At 42.8% G+C, this 21,591-nt stretch overlaps 2 protein-coding genes across 2 annotated transcripts in view; one reads left to right on the top strand and one right to left on the bottom strand.

Moving 5' to 3' along the window:
* Nucleotides 1–21,591, bottom strand: part of T265_07776 (hypothetical protein) — a gene marked incomplete at both ends in the record, with an annotated part of 99,299 nt that overhangs the window by 72,888 nt on the left and 4,820 nt on the right. The gene's annotated exons all lie outside the window — the stretch shown is intronic.
* On the top strand, nucleotides 5,975–16,319 carry T265_07777 (hypothetical protein; the record flags this gene model as incomplete). The annotated part of the gene is made up of 4 exons (XM_009173389.1): nucleotides 5,975–6,003; nucleotides 6,886–7,015; nucleotides 8,786–8,883; nucleotides 15,988–16,319. The coding sequence occupies 4 exons, from the start codon at nucleotides 5,975–5,977 to the stop codon at nucleotides 16,196–16,198; spliced, it is 468 nt and encodes a 155-aa protein (XP_009171653.1).

The following is a 21,591-nucleotide window of genomic DNA, read 5'->3' as shown; positions in this document are numbered from 1 at the left end:
CAGCACTATGCAAAGAGGTAGCAATCTCGTCCCAGTATGAGTTCACGTCTGATGGTGGAGCACTTGGAAGTGACTCTAGAAGACGATTCTTGTAAGTTCGTCTGACATCCGGATCTGCCAGTCTTTCAGTTGCCATGCGATTTGTCCGCACCTTACGCGGCCCCGGGAAACGTAGGGCGAAACGACTCCCGGCGAGCGAGTGGTCATGAAGTGTTTACTTGAGCTAAATATTCCAGTGTTCACAAATCGTTTTAAGGACCTACGAAATTTCCGAGAAAATTCCGAAATTCTCCCCGCCCGTCTTTTAAGACGTTTTATGTATGCTCACGCTTTTCAACTGCTAGCAAACAATTAGGTGTGAAAGGAAGAAGGCCTTCGCTGCGGAGTTATTTATTAGAAAATGCCAAATGAACAGTTACAGACTATTGGACAGGACGCAAAACTCTCATATTCATCTTGTTTACGAAAACTGAATATCCCTCTTCTCTTTGAACGCACCTTTCTGAACTTTCCTGGATATTCACCCACTGTTACTCAAATCCAAGCAAATTCTACGGAGTGACTAGACAAATTCCGCAATAGATCTCAATTTTCAAGAGACGCAAAGCGGATTTATAAGAAAGCATACTACTCTCATCCCTCCCCCATCAGTAGTATCACCGTCTCAAGTGTAGTAAGCAAGTGTATAAATATGAATGTAAGGCAAAAAAATATAGAATTATATGTAAAGTATAAAAGTTACCTCAAAATCAAAATCCACCGACATCACTTGCCTAGTGTACATACATTGCAAGGCAATTGTTTGTCTTCAAATAGCCCGTCGCATAGCAATAAAAGTTTAGCCCACTGATAACTGTGGTGCCTTGTGTCCACAGTGCTACGTTTCATCGTCTTATTCCCTGTGCTCGGCTCTATTCGTGTGAATCATTTCATGCTTACTTACTTAGTTTCTTTTTATGAAATACGACATACCCAATCGTTTAAGCAGATTCCAAAGTCCAACACCAGTCTTTGGTGTAATGACACATCGGCAAAACTGAGCGTGAGATTTGTTGAAATCTGGGGAAATAGTTATCTGTAGCAGACACCAGTATGGCGTGCCCGAAGTGAAACAGGCTCCATAAAGATCATAAAAAGCTAAACTAAGAAAAATGGTCGCAAGTAGCTGCGTGAATGTAGCATACCAGACTGTAACCAAACGGACTGATGATTGTATTGAGAGAGAGAGAGAGAAATCGCCCTGGGTACTGATGTAATTTGTCGGAAAACTCTAACTTTGTACGTTGTTGAAGTGTGGAATCAAGATCTGAAATCAAAAATATTGACAGCATCGGACCATGAAACTTGAACTTTACAACACGTTGTAACATAAAGATGCATAGAAATTGTACCTCTGCCAATGTGGCATCTGCAGAAGACTGGAAGGTGACCTTGAGATGATTCATCCGCTGGAAGGGATACAGACAAGGTCGGCTTCTTAACGCATATGATATTTTATGAAGAGGTGATTTTGAAAAAAGCCAAGGCATAAAATGACAAAGTTAGGCTAATCAAGTCCGGCGTTGCAACTGACCACTTGTTGACCTATGATATCTAAAAACATGTCTCTGAAGAAGGATGATAAGAATGTCCCGCCCTTCTACTGGACGCGCAACTCCAGTGTATGGGTAGCCAAAATGACAGGTTCGATTGGTGCTTCATCTCAGAAGTGAAAAGTACCTAATCACCGTTATTCAAGGAAATAGTTAAGCACGTTCTGCTTTCTGAATTTTAGTCTTATATCATGGTTATGTTATAGACTTTGTAATTATGAGGTCTTTCACGAAAACATTTAGAAGTTGCGCTGGACGGTTCTTAAGTAATGGTTTTACCTGATGACTTCCAACTCTCCAGATAGACGAAGAAATCGTTTTGACACTGCTCCGGTTTTAATTCAGACATTTCGTTCTTCCCAAGGCTTGCTTCTACATGGAAGTAAAATGCCCTAAATGCATGAGTGGAGGAACACTTAGGGCTTAAACAGGCAAATAAGAATTTATGGTTTAACGTTAGCATATGCTGCATTCTTTCTCACACATATGCCAGTTTGTATCATGTGCAACGGGACCTGTAACGAGACCCCGAGCGTGCAAGTACTACCGTGTAAGAGACGGCGAACGTTCAACTTGTCACAAGTACTTCCTCTCAGAAGTTGTTACGTGAAGGAAATGTACACAATATACTACATGTAATGTATACTGCGTATATAAAGTATAAGTGACAAATTCAGCACACCACCGATCAAGCACTTGCGTGGATGAATGGCGGTGTGCGCGAACTGCTGTCCAAAAGAATTTGTAGAACATGTGGCTTTAGTTTTTCTTCTTTGTTAACAGTCACTATTTTGTAGTAAACTCAACTCATAAATCCTTTGTTCATTCCAATTTACACATCTGTCCCGAGGTCATGGGTGACAGACCAGAAAATGTCGACTACTTATTATCAGGAAGGTCAGCTTCCTGAACATCTGTCCCGATGGGTGACAGACCAGAAAATGTCGACTACTTATTATCAGGAAGGTCAGCTTCCTGAAAGCAACCACTGAATGCCCGGAACGGAATGAGTCTCTCAGCTCCGCTGGGTGTTGACCAGATAGACAACGCCTCCTCAATATGCAGCGCGTCGCAGCCTTGCATCAAACCCAGACAGCGCGATTCAGCGTTGATCAAGGTCAGACAACGCCTCCGTAATATGCAGCACGTCACTGCCTCGTACCAAAGCCAGACCGCGTGCGTCAGCATTGGACCGAGTTCAGACAGTGTCCTCCCAATAAAAAGCTTGAGGCCGTTGTAATTTTCGCACTCGCATGCTCTCGCGCTCTCGCAACCACTTTGTTGGAATATAGCTATTGTGTTCCCTTCCGTGAGCCTTTTTCTCTCCGACACTAGGCACTGAAGCGGGTCAGCAGCAGATACCACAGGCCGGCGAATCAGCAGATATAACAGATTTGCGATGCACGAACCCACAGAATCATGACAATAACTGCTGAAGCGTTGAAAGAAATTCTCCTGCAACAACAAAACCAGTTTGAAGCGGCGCAATTACGTTTGACGGAAACATTGACGCAGCAACTGAAAATTCAACCACCAAATTCCGCTCCAGATACAAATTCAGTCGACTCGATCGCCAACAGCATCACTGAATTCCATTATGACCCTGATGCCGGCCTAACCTTCGATTCGTCGTTCAGGCGTTAAGAAGATGTTTTCCAAGTCGAACTGAAGCACACAGATGATGCCTGGAGAGTACGCTTATTGCTCAGAAAGCTTGGCACAACGGAACACACACGGTATTCCAACTTTATCCTGCCTAAGAACACGCGACATCTCAGTTTTGACAAAACCGTGCAGCAACTTTCAATGATTTTCGGTGAGCGTTCGTTCTTGTTTAATATTCGCTACCAATGTATGAAACTGGCGAAAACGGAGTCTGAGGACTATACCACTTATGCCCGTAGAGTCAACCTTGAATGCGAACAATTCAAGTTATCTACCATAACGGAAGACCAGTTCAAGTGCCTTATTTTCAGATGTGGTCTTCAATCGCATTCAGACAGTGACATCAGGGCGAGAATATTGAGCAAGATTGAACAAACTTCCGAGATAACGCTGCAGTCAATTACCCATGAGTGCCATCGCCTTTTAAATCTTAAGCATGACACGACCATGTTGGAGAAGCCCTTATCCAACCCTGCTTTCAACATTACCAAGACGACATCGAAGCAACCTCCTGTGGTGACAAAGTCGAATAGAGCAAAGCCTCCTTCAGCATGCTGGCAATGCGGCGAATGGCATTTTGTGCGATTGTATCCGTATAAAAAGCACAAATGTTCAGTGTGCAATCGACGTGGACACAAGGAAAGCCAGTGCCGGACGCGGAAAGCTAGCCAAAGACGTAGTCAGACCCGGAGGTCACGAAGTAAACGGAGCCAATCAGGACCGGAAGTCCGTGCTGTGGTGTTGGATACCATGAACCAACTACCCGTGACTTTTGACGCGGTGCGAGATGCCACCAAAAATGACAACATATTACAAAAGGCAATGGAGTACCACCAATCAAGCTGGCCAACAACCAGTCCACAAGGGGAACTCCGGAAACTTTTTCAGCGACGGAGTTCATTATCTGTTGTCAATGGCTGTCTTCTCTTTGGTGACCGAATTGTCATTCCCACCGAACTTCGTCAACGGGTCTTAGCACAGTTCCACAGTGGACATCCAGGGATAAGCCGCATGAAGGCTCTTGCTTGCAGCTATGTCTACTGGCCCGGTATGAATGAGCATATTGAACAGTTATGTCGGAGTTGTTTCCGTTGCGCAGCTGCCCAGAAGTTACCCAACCGACAGTCACCTCAGCCTTGGCCACAGCCAGAAAAACCATGGTCGCGCATCCATGTGGATTTTGCCGGACCAATTAACGGACAAAGCTTCCTCATCGTTGTCGATGCATTCAGTAAGTGGCCTGAAGTCTTTATTATGTCGGAGACAACAACGATGGCAACCATCACTAAACTGCGACATTTGTTTTCAATATTTGGTATCCCGGAAACTATTGTGTCCGACAATGGTACTCAGTTTACATCCCATCAGTTTAGCGAATTCGTTCGAAGACACGGCATCACACATGTTACTTCTCCATCATTCCATCCCCAATCCAACGGTCAAGCTGAACGGTTCGTTGACACCTTTAAACGTGCGTTGGCCAAAGCAGAAGGGGAGGGGACCACGACAGAATTTCTGGATACGTTCCTGCTGGACTATAGAGCAACTCCTAATCCACAGTCTCCGGACGGTCGCTCTCCAGCAGAGGTTATGGTGAGCAGACGGTTGAGACTTGCCCATGACGTTATCCTACCAACACTTACATGTTTTCAATCACCGACAAGAGGGAAGCCAACATTCCGGCCTGGCAACCGTGTGCTTGTGAGGGACTATCGCCCCGGGCACCGAAGATGGACTTTTGGAGTCGTCCTCAAAAGAATCGGTCAGGTGACTTACAGCTTTCAAGTGGGATCATTGATATGGAAACGACATGTCAACCAATTACGGCCGACTCAGTGACAGATCCTAAAGGCGGAAGAACAGTTACTAGACCCCAACCTACTGCATGAAACCTTTGACCTCCCAAGACCAACACCTACAGCCACTGCTACGCGTGTACCGCTCAAGACAGATCCATTGCTGCAACCAAGACGCCGTACCGGTCGCACCAGAAAGAGGGTGGAACCCCTACAACTTGATCCGCGACGAAAATCTTACGCTGAACGTTCAGAAGGGGGAGGTATCAGGAAGGTCAGCTTCCTGAAAGCAACCACTGAATGCCCGGAAGCTACGGAGACTCTCAGCTCCGCTGGGTGTTGACCAGACAGACAACGCCCCCTCAATATGCAGCGCGTCACAGCCTTGCATCAAACCCAGACAGCGCGAGTCAGCGTTGATCAAGGACAGACAACGCCTCCGCAATATGCAGCACGTCGCTGCCTCGTACTAAAGCCAGACCGCGTGCGTCAGCATTGGACCAAGTTCAGACAGTGTCCTTCCAATAAAAAGCTTGAGGCCGTTGTACTTTTCGCACTCGCACGCACTCGCGCTCTCGCAACCACTTTGTTGGAATATAGCTATTGTGTTCCCTTCCGTGAGCCTTTTTCTCTCCGACACTAGGCACTGGAGCGGGTCAGCAGCAGATACCACAGGCCGGCGAATCAGCATATATAACACTTATGTATCTATGTATTATATAGTTTTACACGGGCTCTACCAGAAAAATTCATACATTTATGAATAAATGTCAAATCAGCCTTTAAGTAACCGGTAATAAGAAAGTCTGAAAACCACTACAAGATTTATACCGCGGCACATGTTAATGACTGTTTAGGCACCGCAAACAATGATTAGTACCTTTGGATAAAACTAAGCCTCATCCTTGTGAAAAATCAACAATGTCTGTCACATTTGCAGCTATTAGAAAGTAAGTTTTGACCTTCAATCTCTGGGTTCAAGTTATGGCTGACATTCATTCGTCTCTGTGCATTTTACCACGTGGCCAGAACCATAACGGCCTCATGCATGTGTAAATATCAAATATAGATAGAGAAATGCTTTAAATACGGAGTGGCGATGTAGAGTAGAAGAAAAAGAGTCGCAGCGGAATTCGCTGGAATTAGTAATAATTTTCAATGGCAACTCCAAGCAAGCCTCAGTAATTTCTAGTAAGGACTGGACGATAACGCGGCTAGCTGACATTAGTGGCATTCATGCCATCAGTTTCTCTCCGGATAGTCTGATCGAGTGTTGGGGATGTAAGCACCTCAAATTGTTCGTAGTAGTCTATCTCTAGGTTCCGTTTCCATTATGAGGCTTTCTCCGAATAAAATGACATAGTTGTGTGGCACCGAAGCAACCGCATTCTCCTCCGGTGATGCATTACTTTTTATTGACTATCGTATGAGAGATATGCGTAGTGTCTGGTGAGATTCGCGGGTCATGGGTTGGAAACGAGTCAGGATGTGAATTGAGGTGGACGGTTTTTTGAGTTAAGTGTGTCTAGGAAGTTTTTAATCGGCGTCAATAGAATGTATTAGTCTACGGAAGCGTTCAGTTGGTGATGCACAAGAATAATGGGAATATCATCAGGCTGGCATTTTGAGCCACTTGGACAGCGTACTCGGTCTTTTCCACTAAAAGTCAAAACAACCCTATAAATGAAAACGTTGTTCGGAGCATCAGTTGATCCCAATAAATAGTCCAGTCGTATTCGTGATCTATTTGGCATGCGGCAAATTTCTGGGCGTTTTTCCCGAGGTCTTAGTCATTTTTGTTTGTTAAAGCTCTTTCTCTAATCTGGCTCTAGAGCAATGGATTTGGATACGGTTTTGGAGACGGAATTTCGTGAAGTAGACAAGAACAGAGATGGTGCGCTAAGCCTGAGTGAAATCGCCGATTGCCTCGAAAGATTCGGTTTTAAAAAGTCAAGAGCAAAAGTGAGTGACGACAATCATCGGGTGCGGTCATGATGAACTATTCCAGCTTTTATTAACTTAGAGTTTCAGATGCATTTTGGCTAGAGTTTCTCCTTTGGTCGTTGCCGAATCAAATTGGCCTTTGCTTACTTAATCGTGACTGACTTATTTCTGCCATAACCGGAGAAAATGTAGTGTTTGAGTTGATCAGATAAATAGCTTCCACACACATGACCAGATTACCGGAAACACTGGAAAAGTAACTTATCTATGGAGAGAGATACCCAACCGCGCACCGACGATTTCTCCTCGTATTCTAACAGAGAACGATCGCCTGGCTCGGCAAACAGACCAACTTCCAACTGATCAAACAATAAACTCACCCGAGCTCTTCTTTTCCTTGCTCGCTGCATATATTACGCGTGGTAGACGCATGCAACATGTTCACCGTTGTTCAGGCCCTGTATAAATTTGTCCGCTCAAAGAACAAAATTAAATTCCGTTGAGTGACGAAAATTTCAGTTGATAGGGTTATGTTTTGTCCACGTTCATATATATGGGATCCACGTCAATCAGCTTTCTGGCGGACCGTATCGACAGTCATTTTATACTTTGACAGATCTATTGTGATTTCTTGGCCTACGTCAGGTTACAAACAAGACTCTCAATCCAGACCATGTACCATCAATCTGAAGCCACTTCAGGATAAGGGTCTGCGAGGACGAATGGATTTTTATTACAGTATTTTTTTCGGCACGGTCACAGAATGACGCACGGTGTATACAAAGACGGCCGCTAAAGTATCGATACTCTTTATAGAGGTACGATGGTTAGTTCACCATAGCACATGAGACACTTATGTTGGCTACTTAAAAATGAATGAGTCACAAGAAGTGAGGTTTGAGTTTTATTCACCTCCTCATTACTTTCATTCGTAGTCATAAGCTATTTTATAAAAATGGATGATTTTTCGCCCCGACTGATAGCAGGAGGATGAAAGTTCACGCTACTTGAGAGGCGGTTTTGTTAGTAACGTTTCACCTGTGTTTGCACTGCACTCTAAATCCCAACTTTTTAACACCAAGATATCTACCGTTTGAATTAATTTCATCAGCTGCAGCTCAGGTCATGCAATGCCTCCAGCAAAAGGACATATTATCAAGAAGGTAAACAAGTAAATTGCTTTATCAAAGGGTCACTTCCTGGATAAACACACCTTGTGAGCTAACTCAAGTTTGGCTGCAGCGTCGCCATCATTCTTACACAGAGTCAAAAGGTTACACTTAAGCTACCGTAGGAATAGAAGTCTTCCTTTGTAAAAAGGTTTTTGGTGAGTCAGTACCAACTAAACTAGCATTGAAAAACATATATGTACTTTGTTATTCCTAAGAATGTTTGAATACAAATTTGGTCCAATGGTACCACAAACCATGCGAGGTTGATATAACCTAGCCCAGTTCACATTAGAATTGCTCGACAATGGAGAGAAAATTCGTGCTGAAGTAATACCAGTTTTGTAGCATTCCTGAAGGAGTTTGCACTTTGACAGAGGAATGTAACGATGCTTCAGGTTTCACTCAGGCAAGACAGTTGAACAATAGCTGTCGGACAGTCAGCTGTTGTACACTTGCTCTTGTATGGTGCTATTGTTTCATTGCGAAGAAGTTTTATAACGTCATATTTCTTTGGTATTCGACCTTGATGGGTGAAATTACTTGAGTGCTCAAACAGCGTGTTGGGGGTGCATTTTTCTGTTTCAAATGTCAACGTTTGCTTTCTCGATTACGGTAGGAATTTTTGAAGAACTTTGACGAGAACAAAGATGGGAAAGTGTGCATGGAGGAATTCGTCAAAGCAACACAGAGGAAATTGTCTGCTAGGGATTACACGTAAGTTCACTCTGTCAGAACGTCAGGGTTTCTCTGCCTTTCTGACGTGTGCTTATTTCGATTATATTTTAGTGATAAATGAAAAAAGAATAAACTATGTGCTCAATGCGAACCATTCATTTTTTGCGAATGCTGGGTTTCGATAAACTCCGAACGCAAACACACCTAAAAATTCTACTGTGCTAAGACAAAACTGGTTGGTTGATTATCCAATGAAAAAGTGGCCAGACCTTGTTGTCATACTTAGTGAAATCAGAGGAAGCTTCACGCGACCGCTTATTGGCAGAACAGTCTCAGTGTCCCAAGTACTCTCACGGCTAATGAACACGTGTGGCTACGGTCCCCCTCCCCCCGCTGGTCTGAGGTCCACTTACAAGACAGGACCCGGAGTGACAACTTGTCCACAAACAAGGATATACACAGACATCACTTGTTCACTTGAATGAAACGAGTTTTAGGGACTGATGTTTCCTTTCTAGAAACCCACGAGGACATACCTGTGGAAGGATTGCATATTTGGTCATTTTACCATTTATTAATGCATTTACTATGAAATGAACCTATGAACATGCATCCAGCACTATAATTATGGATCCAAACTGGATTTTCACTAAATCACTACTAATGATGTTTGGGATGGGACAAAATTTCAGAAAGTGATGAGTAATATAAGAACCACTAGTCATGATTGGGAGAACTGAAAGGACTAGACCTGAAGTGGAAAAACTGCGACAAGTGTGTGTGGTCGCTTTTGAATATCATTCATTGGGAGGTCTGATTTGAGTTCCATTCGTCTCATCCGTAAACCTCCACAAAACACTCAGGCTAGCTGAAGCTTTCGGTGATTAGTTACCACCGAAGTGCTGCAGCAAAACTCCGGCTGATATTGAGTGGTGGATGTCCGCGTCTCTAAGTGATTTGTTGACTGTTATGTAAATTGAGGAACCAGGTCCTAAGTCGGGAAAGGGTCAGAGCTGTAGCCAACTACCAGGTTTTACCCAAATGACTCGTCCCATTCATGCTGCTGTGTCTCGGCCTCCTGATATAGGAACTGAGGCATTTCTCACCAAACGTGTCTATAAGTATAGTAATGACAGCCAACGTGCTTCGTGAATTGAGTGACTGGACATGAGAGGAGTTGAGCTGGATAAACAAAACATCAGCTCAGAGGTTTTAGACTAAACTTGCTATCTGTGGATATGGTTAAGACAAGTAGATAAGAAGAACTCAGAGTAACAAAAAAGGAAACCGACAGGCATACAAAACAACAGACGAAGAGAGGGTGCAGCACGTATAAAACAGAGAAAATAGAGAGGCAGACAGAAACAAAACGAGACAGAAGTAGAAATACAGGAAGGAAAAGAGAGAAACTAGATAAATAGATAGATAGATAGATAGATAGATAGAGAGATAGATAGATAGATAGATAGATAAACATTTTGCGACTGCCTTATTTTTTATAAACTTTTGTTATACGTTGACAAAGCTTTGCAGTTTATCACGGTGTTTGTTCCTTAAATTCTGAATGTTTTCTTTTAACGTGAAGCTTTTGCGCTGATTGTTTTAAGTTTAGTTATTTAATTTTCGAAGCCGCACTTAGGAGGAACGGTGAGAATATCGATGTTTCATTGTTGAGTCTCATCAGGGTGACTGCAAAATATCTTCTTGAAGGTTTGGTGCAAACTATGTGAAATTTTGCACCCACGTCTAGTCTAGTAGTTTGGTACCTCAGAACGACCTCACACTTTCATCACCGGTTGGATTGCACGCATCTGTAAGTTCTGAGCATCTTATATAATGTTGCAAATCGCGTATAGATCACATCCGTTCTAACTCCAAGCAGTAACATTGAAATTATGGTGAGAATCGTGGGTGGTCATGCAAGTAAAAATTGGAATGTATTTAGAAAAAATGAGCATAAATTTAAGCGATCAGCATCTACTGTAATACATTAGCTTATGCGTTCAAATAGAGTACTGAGGTACTGATGGGCTTCATCTCAAGGAGCTACCAAAGACAGTCATTTATGTCAGGTAACCTCCCTTGAGAACTGTCCATTCAAATTGCACATTTAACCTGGTCAATGGGTACCAGCTTGCAGCGTTTGGTTGGTTGCGGTAACTGACTCATCCAACTTGATATTTTGTAGAGTTTTTATCCTATTTATATTGAATGACATTACTTCAAGCTCACTTCCACCGTTCTATTCCCTGTCGCATATAAATGTTTGCTGATTATCTTAACCTATTTGTGAGTACTGTGCTCCTTCAGATGCAAGTAAATACCTGCCATTTAATCTCTCGACCTAAGTAATCACGTGATCATTGTTGCTTTTCCGGTCAAAGCTTTGACACCGGATTCTTTCTTACATAGCATCTGTGGTAGAAGACCCCGTCCAGTAAGTAGATCAGTTCCCGTATGCTACCAGTTCAGAATTCCCAAAACTTCATTCGAATAATAGTAACATTCTTGGTTGCCACAAAGCTCATGCGTTTGGTATCTAAAAGATTTGGCAGACATCAGGCTACCAATGGAACTAATTCAGCTCTTTCCCTAATGTTAAACAACCTTGAACCAAGGTTGATGGTGTATGACCAGTCAGCTGTAACACCCTTTCGGTGTTCAGCTGCCATGCCACGCGAAGGAAGCACGAGGGCTTGGATACTGCCAGGTTGCTCAAGCCTAGACAGGGGAAGTCGAGAGGCGGAGGTCGGGCTCGAACCACAGACCTTCCGGTCAGTAAATTCGCGCTCAAACCACTTGAGCCATCCCGCCCTTGCTGGATCAATCTAGTTCATAACCATACGCAGATTAGCCGAAATCATGCCTCTATTAGTTGGAGATTTTCCACTTAAAGATTATCTTCCAAAACCAAACTGATTAGACACAAAAGCATAACCTATAAAACAATATTAGTGAGTGAGCAGCTATGGGATTTGACGCTTCAAGGGGTCCAATGCTATTCTGACACCGAAAGTGCCTTTTTTATATTGCACTGAGTGTAGGTTTTTCCTTTGTAAAGTGCTTTACTAGCTAGTCACACACTATTGGCTGACATTAAATTTGCTGCTGTTTCTAGCTGGAGCCAACAAAACTCTGAATAGCCTAATCCCTACTTTTGCCAAAGACTAGCAACCAATTATTCCTCACTCTATATATCGGCCTTTCACATAATTTGAAGCATGCAAACAGTATCCGATATCTGTTTGGTGGACCCCGTGCTCACTACCGCCTCTTTGGATGAAGAAATTCAGCTTCTCTGTGATCGAGATGCATTGGTCGCATGTCCCTTGAAGTTGGGGAAAATAAAACTTGATAGAAAAATTCATGACACTGCTTAGAAACCATCTGGAGTGAAATGTCTTGAATGTTGTTACTGGTTAGTAGGGCTAATAAAGATTCATCTCAGCAAAATACACACGCGCAAAGTCAGTTAGTGGCATAGATATGATTGTCCATGTATCTGAATTATAAGTCAATAAGTTGTGCACTTATTGTTGCTTTTTGCTATCAAGAACTACTCTTCGGTTAAAACGCTTTGTGCACAATAAACCATTTCTAATTTGTAATCCAGGCGATCTTTCTGGCCCGGGTTACTTTGCCTTTCCTTGAATATTTTACGGAAATGCGGGTTTTCGCTGAATTTTATATCCTTACAAGGCAACTAAATAATTTGTGGGATATTTGTGGTGTATATTGTTGATATTCACATCACTCTCTTTTGAGCATTCATCCTCATGTCCTTGCATTATTATTCTAGTGTGACTAAATCAAAGGGTGGACTCTTGTTAGAGTTCGTTTGAAGCATATCCTTGGCCGTCTTAGGTTTTGAATTCCGCACATCTGACATGCGAGGTGAGCGTGCTACCACCACTCCATTAGCACATGGTGGTTGAATTTTCACTTCAGAACTGGCGGGCGTGACTGCCCAGCTCGACAGCCCAGCTCGAACTACGATCCAATACCTGTCCTGGATGTGCTGATCGATTGACCCGCCTGACGTAGTGCCACAGACGCCTGAATCCTGCTGGACACTTTTGGATTAGTTGTGGATGGTTGGGATTGGTTGCGTACAACGTGTGCTGATAATGTAGTGGTGACATACCCGCATCGCATTTCAGATGTGCGGAGTTCAGACCCCGGCACGACCAAGGATGTGCATTGCTGATTAGCTCTAATAAGATTGAAACTCAAGTTCAATGCTTTCTCCATTTGGTGTAGACTCACCAGAATAATTACGTACGCACAGAAGGACGGCTGTTTTAATGAGAGCGATGTGCATATGAACAATAAATAATTTGTGGAAAAATCCAATGTATTGTCGAAAGTGATATTGGTACGCTGAACTAGACCTAGCAACCATACGAGACGAGCTCAGCATCAGTGAAAACCTGATTATTTCCCCTACCAAGATCCATGCATGGTAGGTCACCATAGCAGCTTCGAATAAGATCAATTAGCCCTGTTACTTGGTTACTACCGCTCAAATTGAATAAAAGCCACTAGTTATGACAATCACAAAATTACACGCTCTTGTAACGTTGGAAGTAAGGATGATCATTCGGAACCGGAGAAATGTAGAGCAATACCTTGTTGTCCAATCCTACGTTCAAGTGTTTCAAGCAAATCCAAGATGTGGTTGTAGGCTACCTAAGCAAAAATCCCCACCAAATGGAGCCAATATATTCAGGCTTTGTACATACGACAAGCATAGTTAGTCACCTGGTAAATCTGTCTATACCAAATGGCACTTATATTGTGGGTTGTAATTAAGTCGGTTTGAAAATTGGAAGTTGCTTCTACTTCAATTCTGAGGAGATCATTTCTTGGGGGGGGGGGTTACACTGTATCTCTCCAAGATCAACTCCTGTATTATAGTGTACCCCTTTTCTATACTTTTGGCGTATTTTTCCTTTAAAGGTGCTGAAAATTGAGATAGTGCTTACATGAGTCACACTACAGCATGATCAAGAAAGACAATCTACTATTTGGTAACATGGCAACGACAATATTTAAGGTGACACAACCTCAGAACATTCATTATGTAAACTTCTCAGCAGACGAGTTGGTCGGGTATCCAGTGACGTGAACCAAATTGTATGATTGCTAGAAGTACGATCGGACACAAAGGTAGATGTTGAAGTCACCATTGATGATGATGACGACATGATAATAATGATGATGACTCCAATGTTGCTGGTCGCAGTAGGCATGACGACGTTAGCTAAATAGTTCATTGTTTTACCGACTGCGAATACATCAGCGAAGATCATGTTTCAGGTTTGATACACCGTTTCACACTTGAAGACACCGCTCACAGAGTATTTTGCTATCAGTAAAAAAAGAAGGCGTATGAATTTCACTCACTACAAATGACGGCCGTCATAAACAAATCTGAAGCCAATCTTACAATTATTATTTTCAAGCTGTAAACTGATTACTCATAATTGATTATCCATAAAATGTTAGTCAGTAAATCTACAAGATGTGTGAATTTCATCCATCAAGTTTTTTAGAAAATACCATGTAGACTTTTCATTAAATCGATAGATCCTTGTGGCATCACACGTAAATATCTAACTTCTTAGTAGTATGTTATTCCTTTCTTTTCTCCGAGGTAGAGGTTGAAATAAGCAAATTCGAAACGTTGTCTCTCAGCAACTAGGACGTGAGTGCCCATGCATAATAACTCTCACCTCACCCTGAACTTCGTAACACCCACCCTTTTTATCAGTTACGCCAAGTGACCTGACTGGTTGGTTTATAACTTGGAGTTATTTTGTAATTCCTACGTAACCAAAAGACAAAGTCAATATTTCGACTTATACACTCATCTGCATAACAATTTAGTTTTGACGGGTGATCCACCTGGAACCCAGCTGAGCCGCTCGTTTGTGATGTTCTTATCAGCTGAATGTGGTGCGCCAGGTCGCCTCATGTTTCAGTTGTCACGATATTCGAGGCACCGCAAAACACTGCGTAGACTTGATACACTACTCATAAATTTGGGGAACACTCCTGGACAGCCCACGACCGGTTTCGTAAAAGTTTTGTAGTAAGGTCACCAGGTCGCTCATGTTTCAGTTGTCACGATATTCGAGGCACCGCAAAACACTGCGTAGACTTGATACACTACTCATAAATTTGGGGAACACTCCTGGACAGCCCACGACCGGTTTCGTAAAAGTTTTGTAGTAAGGTTCCTGAAGAACTTAACGCGCGAAAGAAACCATATCAAATTGCTCATGTTAAGAGTGTTGTTGTGTGCACGGGATGAATAGCTTCTGATGAGGATGAACAAAACGAACTCACTATATCTATCTACATAGTGATTGGCAGTTCCATCAGCAATTTGCGCCATGAGATGATGGGAAACGCAAAATTTCTTTGTACCTTCCCAAAAGATATCGCCACGCCCGCCCAGCTTACAAGCGTGTCACAATCTCTGTAAGTAAAACTAGTCTTCTAACGAAGAATAATTGACGATAGTACAAGGACATTTGGTAATTTTCAAATGAGCTTTCATCCAGTCATTGAAACCAGTTTATGCTAAAAAGCCTAGAAGTATTGCTCAGTTGCTCCGTCCTTATTGAGGCTTATTAGCAGTGTGCATTTTACGGAAGTCGGATAGTTCGGCCTAAACGTAGATCAAGCCAGCTCCATGCTACTCGAAGAGCTAGATCGATTTCCGCTGCTGTCCACCATTCGTGCACAGATCATGTAAAATGTACAAACTTTGACAAATTATCTATATCCTGGAAGTGCGTAATATTACTAGGCTGAGATTAACGTTAACGGAACTCAAACGCTAGGCGCGTTCTTACAACTGGCGTTTCTCTACGGTTGATCGGTTTGATTAAAGTGAAAGCAGATGTTGTAAGTATTGTATCTTTCGAACCTTCAAATATGAACAGTGGTTGCAGATTCCTAAAGAATATGCGTTTCCTCAAATTTGATGAGTGACACGCCCAATAACTTTCTAACGAATTTTCTTTGATGAGCGTTATCAGGAAACTTAATTTGAACATGTAATATTTCCTCCACTTGTTCAGAACTGATCACAAAATCCTGTTTTTCATTCTCTATCCCTGTTTTCATCAACAGCTGTTGTCAACTGCGTCGAATGTTTCGTAGCATGGACAAAGATAATTCGGGAAAAATTTCTGGGGAAGAACTCAAAAAGTTCTTGAAAAATCAAAACAATTTGGTGTTTCCCAATGCAGTTGATCAGTGGATCGAGGATAATGATCGCGATCATGATAATGAATTGTCTTTTGAGGAGTTTGTTGACTTTGTCGGATCTCTAATGAATTGAAGCCAGGTTTAATTATTGTGCCTTTTGTCATCTCAAACAGACTACACTTACGACAAGCAAATGTATCCATTTTGAGATCGTTAATTTTGAGATAGAAATTTTAATCATTCAGCAAAATGAGGCTCATTTTACTTAGCTGCAGCTAAGAGAGGGATGAGCCCAGATTGAATGACCGCAACTTCCAAGGGATCGGCTACGAACGGTAGCGTACACATGGCAGTAAGTGGCGTTGAGTAAGCTCCATATAAAACCGTTTCAGTATAGGCCCAGTGAGGAAACAAGACAGTAAAAATTTTTGAAAATTTTGTATAGACCTCAATGGACTAGAATATGTGGAAGTAAAAATCCTTCCCAAAAGCGATGATAAATTATGTCAAATTGAGACAAGCAAAACTTAATGCACCACAGCATGCGTACTCCCAATGTTGATGCCATCTCGCTTCCTTAATGTGTTTCTTTACGGATTGTGCAACGGCTCGTGACAGGTTGAATTCAGCCCATCTTAATTTCTGGTAACTGTACACCTCAAAAGAAACGAAACATTGGTTTCGTAGTCCAGAAGTGCGAAAGCATTTTTCTGTCGCCATGAACTTCAACTTTGCCATATGATCTGTGTGGAATAATTGGATACACAATCGACTTTGTAACTTGCCACCCTGCTTACTGTGACGATGAAAAGTGAGGCTTGTGTTTGTTCGATTATTTTATGATAAAATCCCATAGCGTTTGCCCCTGTATTCGTAGAATCTTGAACTTTTTTTTCTCAGAAATATCCGGGATAATGTATTGGCTGCGTTTTCCGATCGCGGTTTAGCTAACAACTGTGACGACTTGATGATGAGCCTCATTCGCCTATCAATAACGCAATCTGATTGTTGGCTAGGCCTGAAATTCCCTGGCTCAGTCCGGCTCCAAATTCATCAAACAAACTGGGAAACGTGTCTAAATATTGGTAGCTTTGGTGGGTTAATTGGTTGTTGATTAGGTGGTAGTTACTTGGTTTGCCGACATTGGTAGTTGGTTTGCAAACGTTTCGTCGCCATGAGATGGGATGTCGCCGCGCAGAGATCCTATTTTGACATTGCTTTCTGTCCACCAAAATCCGGGATCTTACGGGAGACGGATCTCAAGCCTACGCTTCAGCAAAACAACCCCTGAATCGACCTCACTTTCAGCCGGGATCGGCCGGTAGACTTCAAGCGTTTGAGCGGAACTTGCCGAGACCCAGTGGTTAAGAGGTGAGTGAATCAGTCCGCTAGTGTCAGTACTAGCTGAAGACATTGTGCCTGAGCTTGAATCCAGTGGTCTTCGTTTGGGAATGTGAAATGTGTGGGTGATGATTTTCGTCGTACTTTATTTTGGTAACATCTGCGAGCGTCTTATTAAAACGACGTTATTTTTGCTCCTAGAGACAGCCGAGTAACAAAAGCCATCCGTGGTAGTTATGACGAACTATTCAAGCTTCAAATGAACCTTTTTAAGAGTTGTTGTTTGAGACGCAAAATCAGTCTGGCTTTTTCTCATTTTATCGTAGCTGACTTTTTATTTAAGTAAGAACCGAGCGAATAAGGTGTATGAAACGGTTAGATGAACAACGTTTCCAAACTCCACTGAGGTGCCAGAACGACTGAAACAATGAGTACTCTAGAAAGACAGACGCACGAGCGTGTACTGATGATGTCACTTCGCACGGTGCCGGAAAGTTGGCAAGTCAATTACCAAACTGGGCAAACAGATAAACTACCACCTGATAAACAACCAAACAAAATGAACGCCATGCGGTTCAGATGTGGAAAGTTTTAGCTTTCAGCTTTCCATAGGCCTTCTCAAGTTGTTTTCAACTAGATTTAGATATCAGGTTGGTCTGGTTCATTACTTTTCAGTTATTTCTGGTATCATTTCAACTGAATTTGGTTGATTAGCTGTCAGGTGTTCAGCTGCGCCAACACATACAGCCCTGAGATACATTTTTCAACCGATAGGCATAAACATGCATCTTTTAATATATCTTGTGAAAAACGCGGATAACTGAAAAAAGGATTGAAGTGTTGTTCGGTCGGAATCAAATAAGATACTCTTGAAGTAAAAATAATAATAATAAATCGTTCAGCTGCAAAACCTTTGCGGTGCCCAACTTCTGTGCGTCCCGAAGGAGGCACGAGCGCTGGGATACTGCAAGGTTGCTCAGGCCTAGACAGGGAAGTCGGGATGCATATGTCGGATTCGAACCACGGATCTTCCGGTCAGTAAACTCGCGCTCTAACCACTTGGGCCATCTCGCCCATAGTGCGGTGGAGCTTCAAAACAATTTACTCTAAGCAAAACAAGAACGGTAGGTGTCTGATAAGGGTGAACTGTGGCCAGGAGCAATCGACGAAATGACCCCCGAACGAAGTTTTTTAATGGATATTTTATTGGAGTTCTGATTTGAATCACTCATACACTTTCAAATTTAAGCGCAACCTCATAAATGTACTGATTGGTTCTTGAAAGCATGGTGGTGTCGTAGGTAGTGCAAATTACAGTAGAATCGGTCGACCAGTTGACGCAAAACAGCAGACAGATCTTGCAATTTGGTCTAGTAACTGAGTACCAGAACGTGGTCTATACTTCAAACCCAGTTTTGTTTAGAAATAAGCATCAAAACACCATGAATGAGCGATTCCACTGGGTTCCAGACGAGTTTCACGTCAGAAATTAATTGATGTGCAAATGAGTGTATTTGTCGGAATCTTTCCAATTTGAGTTCAAGTAGAATATAAGGTTGGCCAAAACTCGGAAACTGACCTATCCCAGTGAGTTCTAAGAAGATAAAACTTATGTTGGTTTGTCGACTGGTTTTATACAACCTTATGAATAGTGATCTGCCGACAAAACTACTGCAACAACTGGAATATCCTACCGGATAAACCGATGGGCGACCTTCTTGCAGCACATAGCTGAAGAATACCATAGATGATTTTAGCTTGATTAAGTTTATTCTTCAATTGTGCATAAATGTGTCTACTTTGCTAACAGGTGGTGTTTTGCTTAAAAGGGTCAAATGGGAATGACAGCTAGGTGTTGCAACTTCATATATATTTAAAATTGCCTCCAATCTTGAATGACTGCCTTCCCAGTTAACAATTCAAACGGACCGCCCTTTTTTGGACTGGTGGAATTGAACCCCATTTCAGTTTTACAAGATATCTATATTCTCCGTTTTTCTTACCACGCAAATCGTTTTTACCGCTCTGGTTATACTATTTTTGTACCAAATCCTTGGGCAGCTATATATTGTTTTAATTCATGAGTTTGAGACGCGGTTTCGTTCACGCGTTGACTGTTGATCCATATCGGCTTTGCTTGCCTTTTGGAGTACCTCACCGTTTGTCGAAAACCGTTGAGGTTTGTAATTTTGTATTCCGTGTAACTACTTTCATTTTTTATAGTACAGCACATTTGCGTAGCCATTCGTTCGGAGTTTTGCCGGTTTGGCTGCTAACCTTGGTGCTCCTTGCTCAAGAATTCGAAACGGTCGTTACACTAGGTGCTTTTGAGATTTGCACAACGCGATCGCTATCACATGCTGACATTTGTCTTACTGTCTACCCGTTAGTGTGCAGCGTCTCTGGATTGGAAGTGTCCAGCTTTTTATAAAAACCCTATACCAATTAACTTATGTCGTTTCCCAATGTGCACCCTTGGGTAAACGTTTTAGGGCTGTTATTCGATTCTTTGAGGCCTCCTTTTTGTCCTAAGTTTGAATTTGCCACCCGCAACACTTGAAAGTCGTTACTGGGCTACCTGCCCTTGCAAGCTGAGCTCATCGAATACGGTAGGGCAGCGATGACATAGGTAAATTCTGGCAGTTACATAGTCCTAGCACATTTGTTAAATGTTCCGACTATTTAAAAGTCTTACCTTGAGTAGTATCTCATAATTTTAAAATAGGATATATACCCTACAAACGTGGAACTGTTTAAACAGCCATTTGCTGCACATAGTTCAAACAATAATAGCTCTCGTTAAGCCACACTAAGTAGCCAGAGTCAGCGTCTTGCAGTCTGGACCGGGCTGAGTGTATCAAGGCCATAGGTTCGCTTGGCTTGGATGGTATAAAAGCCAGTGTGGAGCTACAAATGGTCATTTCTCGCTTGTTTCGCTTGCAATCCGGGAGTCCACGACATGCCAAACGTGACCAGTACAGTGTCGACGACCTTATGGCCGGTGGTACAATGTTCGAACATTCTGTCGTTTACTTCCGTTCGTCTGCGTGGTTCGCCTGCGAAGTACGGTGACGTGATTCAGGTAGATTCAGCGTATCAGTGTAACAGAGGTGGTTACCACCTGTCATGTGGTAATTACCGATTCTTTTCATGTATTACAAGGCTTAAAGCTAGGATTATTAAGCTCAGGGAAGTGACTCATTCGGACAAGGAAGTTTTGTTTGCCTGGTCAAACCGAATGGTGCACTGTGGGGAAGTGGGCGAGATTGAGGTCTATGCCACCAGCATCAGAAGCCGGAACCAGGAGTACTGGTCGTATCTCAGCGAGCATTGTTTATCCGACCTGAGTACCTGGTACCCACTAAGCGTCCCACTTGTTTGTGTTTGTTAACTGCCATGTCTTGTTGGATGTGTGGGTGGCGAGCGGTTTTCTTCTGCCGTAAAATCTATATCCTCCTCAATGTGGTGTGGCGGTCGCAACCGGTGTGCGTCTTTCATGCAGGCTGGGCAAACGGGGCTCTGGTCATTTCCATAGGCTGCCTTTTACTAATTTTCTTCCCGTTTATTTTCCAGGTACAACCGCGGGACACATGTCTGATGATTCTGTAATTTGCTTGCAATCAATTATAATGAAACTATGTTTCCCAATAAATGGCTTCATATGTCCCGACAACGCAAGCGTCACGGCAGCCAAGGCATCCAGGCCTTGCGCTGAAGACAGGCTTGCGTAGGTGAGAAAAGGGGACGCAATTTTCCTGTTTCGTCTATACCTTTGAGCGGTCCTGAAACGTAGTGCTTCTAGGATAACATAGGATTCCTTATAGCAGCATACTTTTCTTAATGTATGCAAGAGCCTCGCAGCCTACATGTGGCTGAAGCATTCGTTACACAGATGTTACTCTAGTCGAAGATTTTAGGACACAGGCACATCGTAGACGGTAGCTGGTCGGTTGCTGCCTATATGGCATACGAAATCGCCAACGAGTGCAAGCCATCCTCGTCAGACATGTAAAAAGTAAGCCTGGGAGGCAGGAGGGAGTGGCGATTCTCTAATGGTAGGGGTTCACGCCAATTTATGTGGACAACTGCAAAGAATGCCTTCCAGCGGAAACTAAGTTGGCAAAGTTCCATATCAATGGTTACATAATTAAACGAGAGTAGCGGGCAATGATCAGTGCATATCTC

Source organism: Opisthorchis viverrini, assembly GCF_000715545.1.
Source record: "Opisthorchis viverrini unplaced genomic scaffold opera_v5_188, whole genome shotgun sequence".
Classification (NCBI taxonomy): domain Eukaryota; kingdom Metazoa; phylum Platyhelminthes; class Trematoda; order Opisthorchiida; family Opisthorchiidae; genus Opisthorchis; species Opisthorchis viverrini.
The sequence above is the reverse complement of the archived record's forward strand: the minus strand, read 5'-3'. Positions and strand labels throughout refer to the sequence as shown.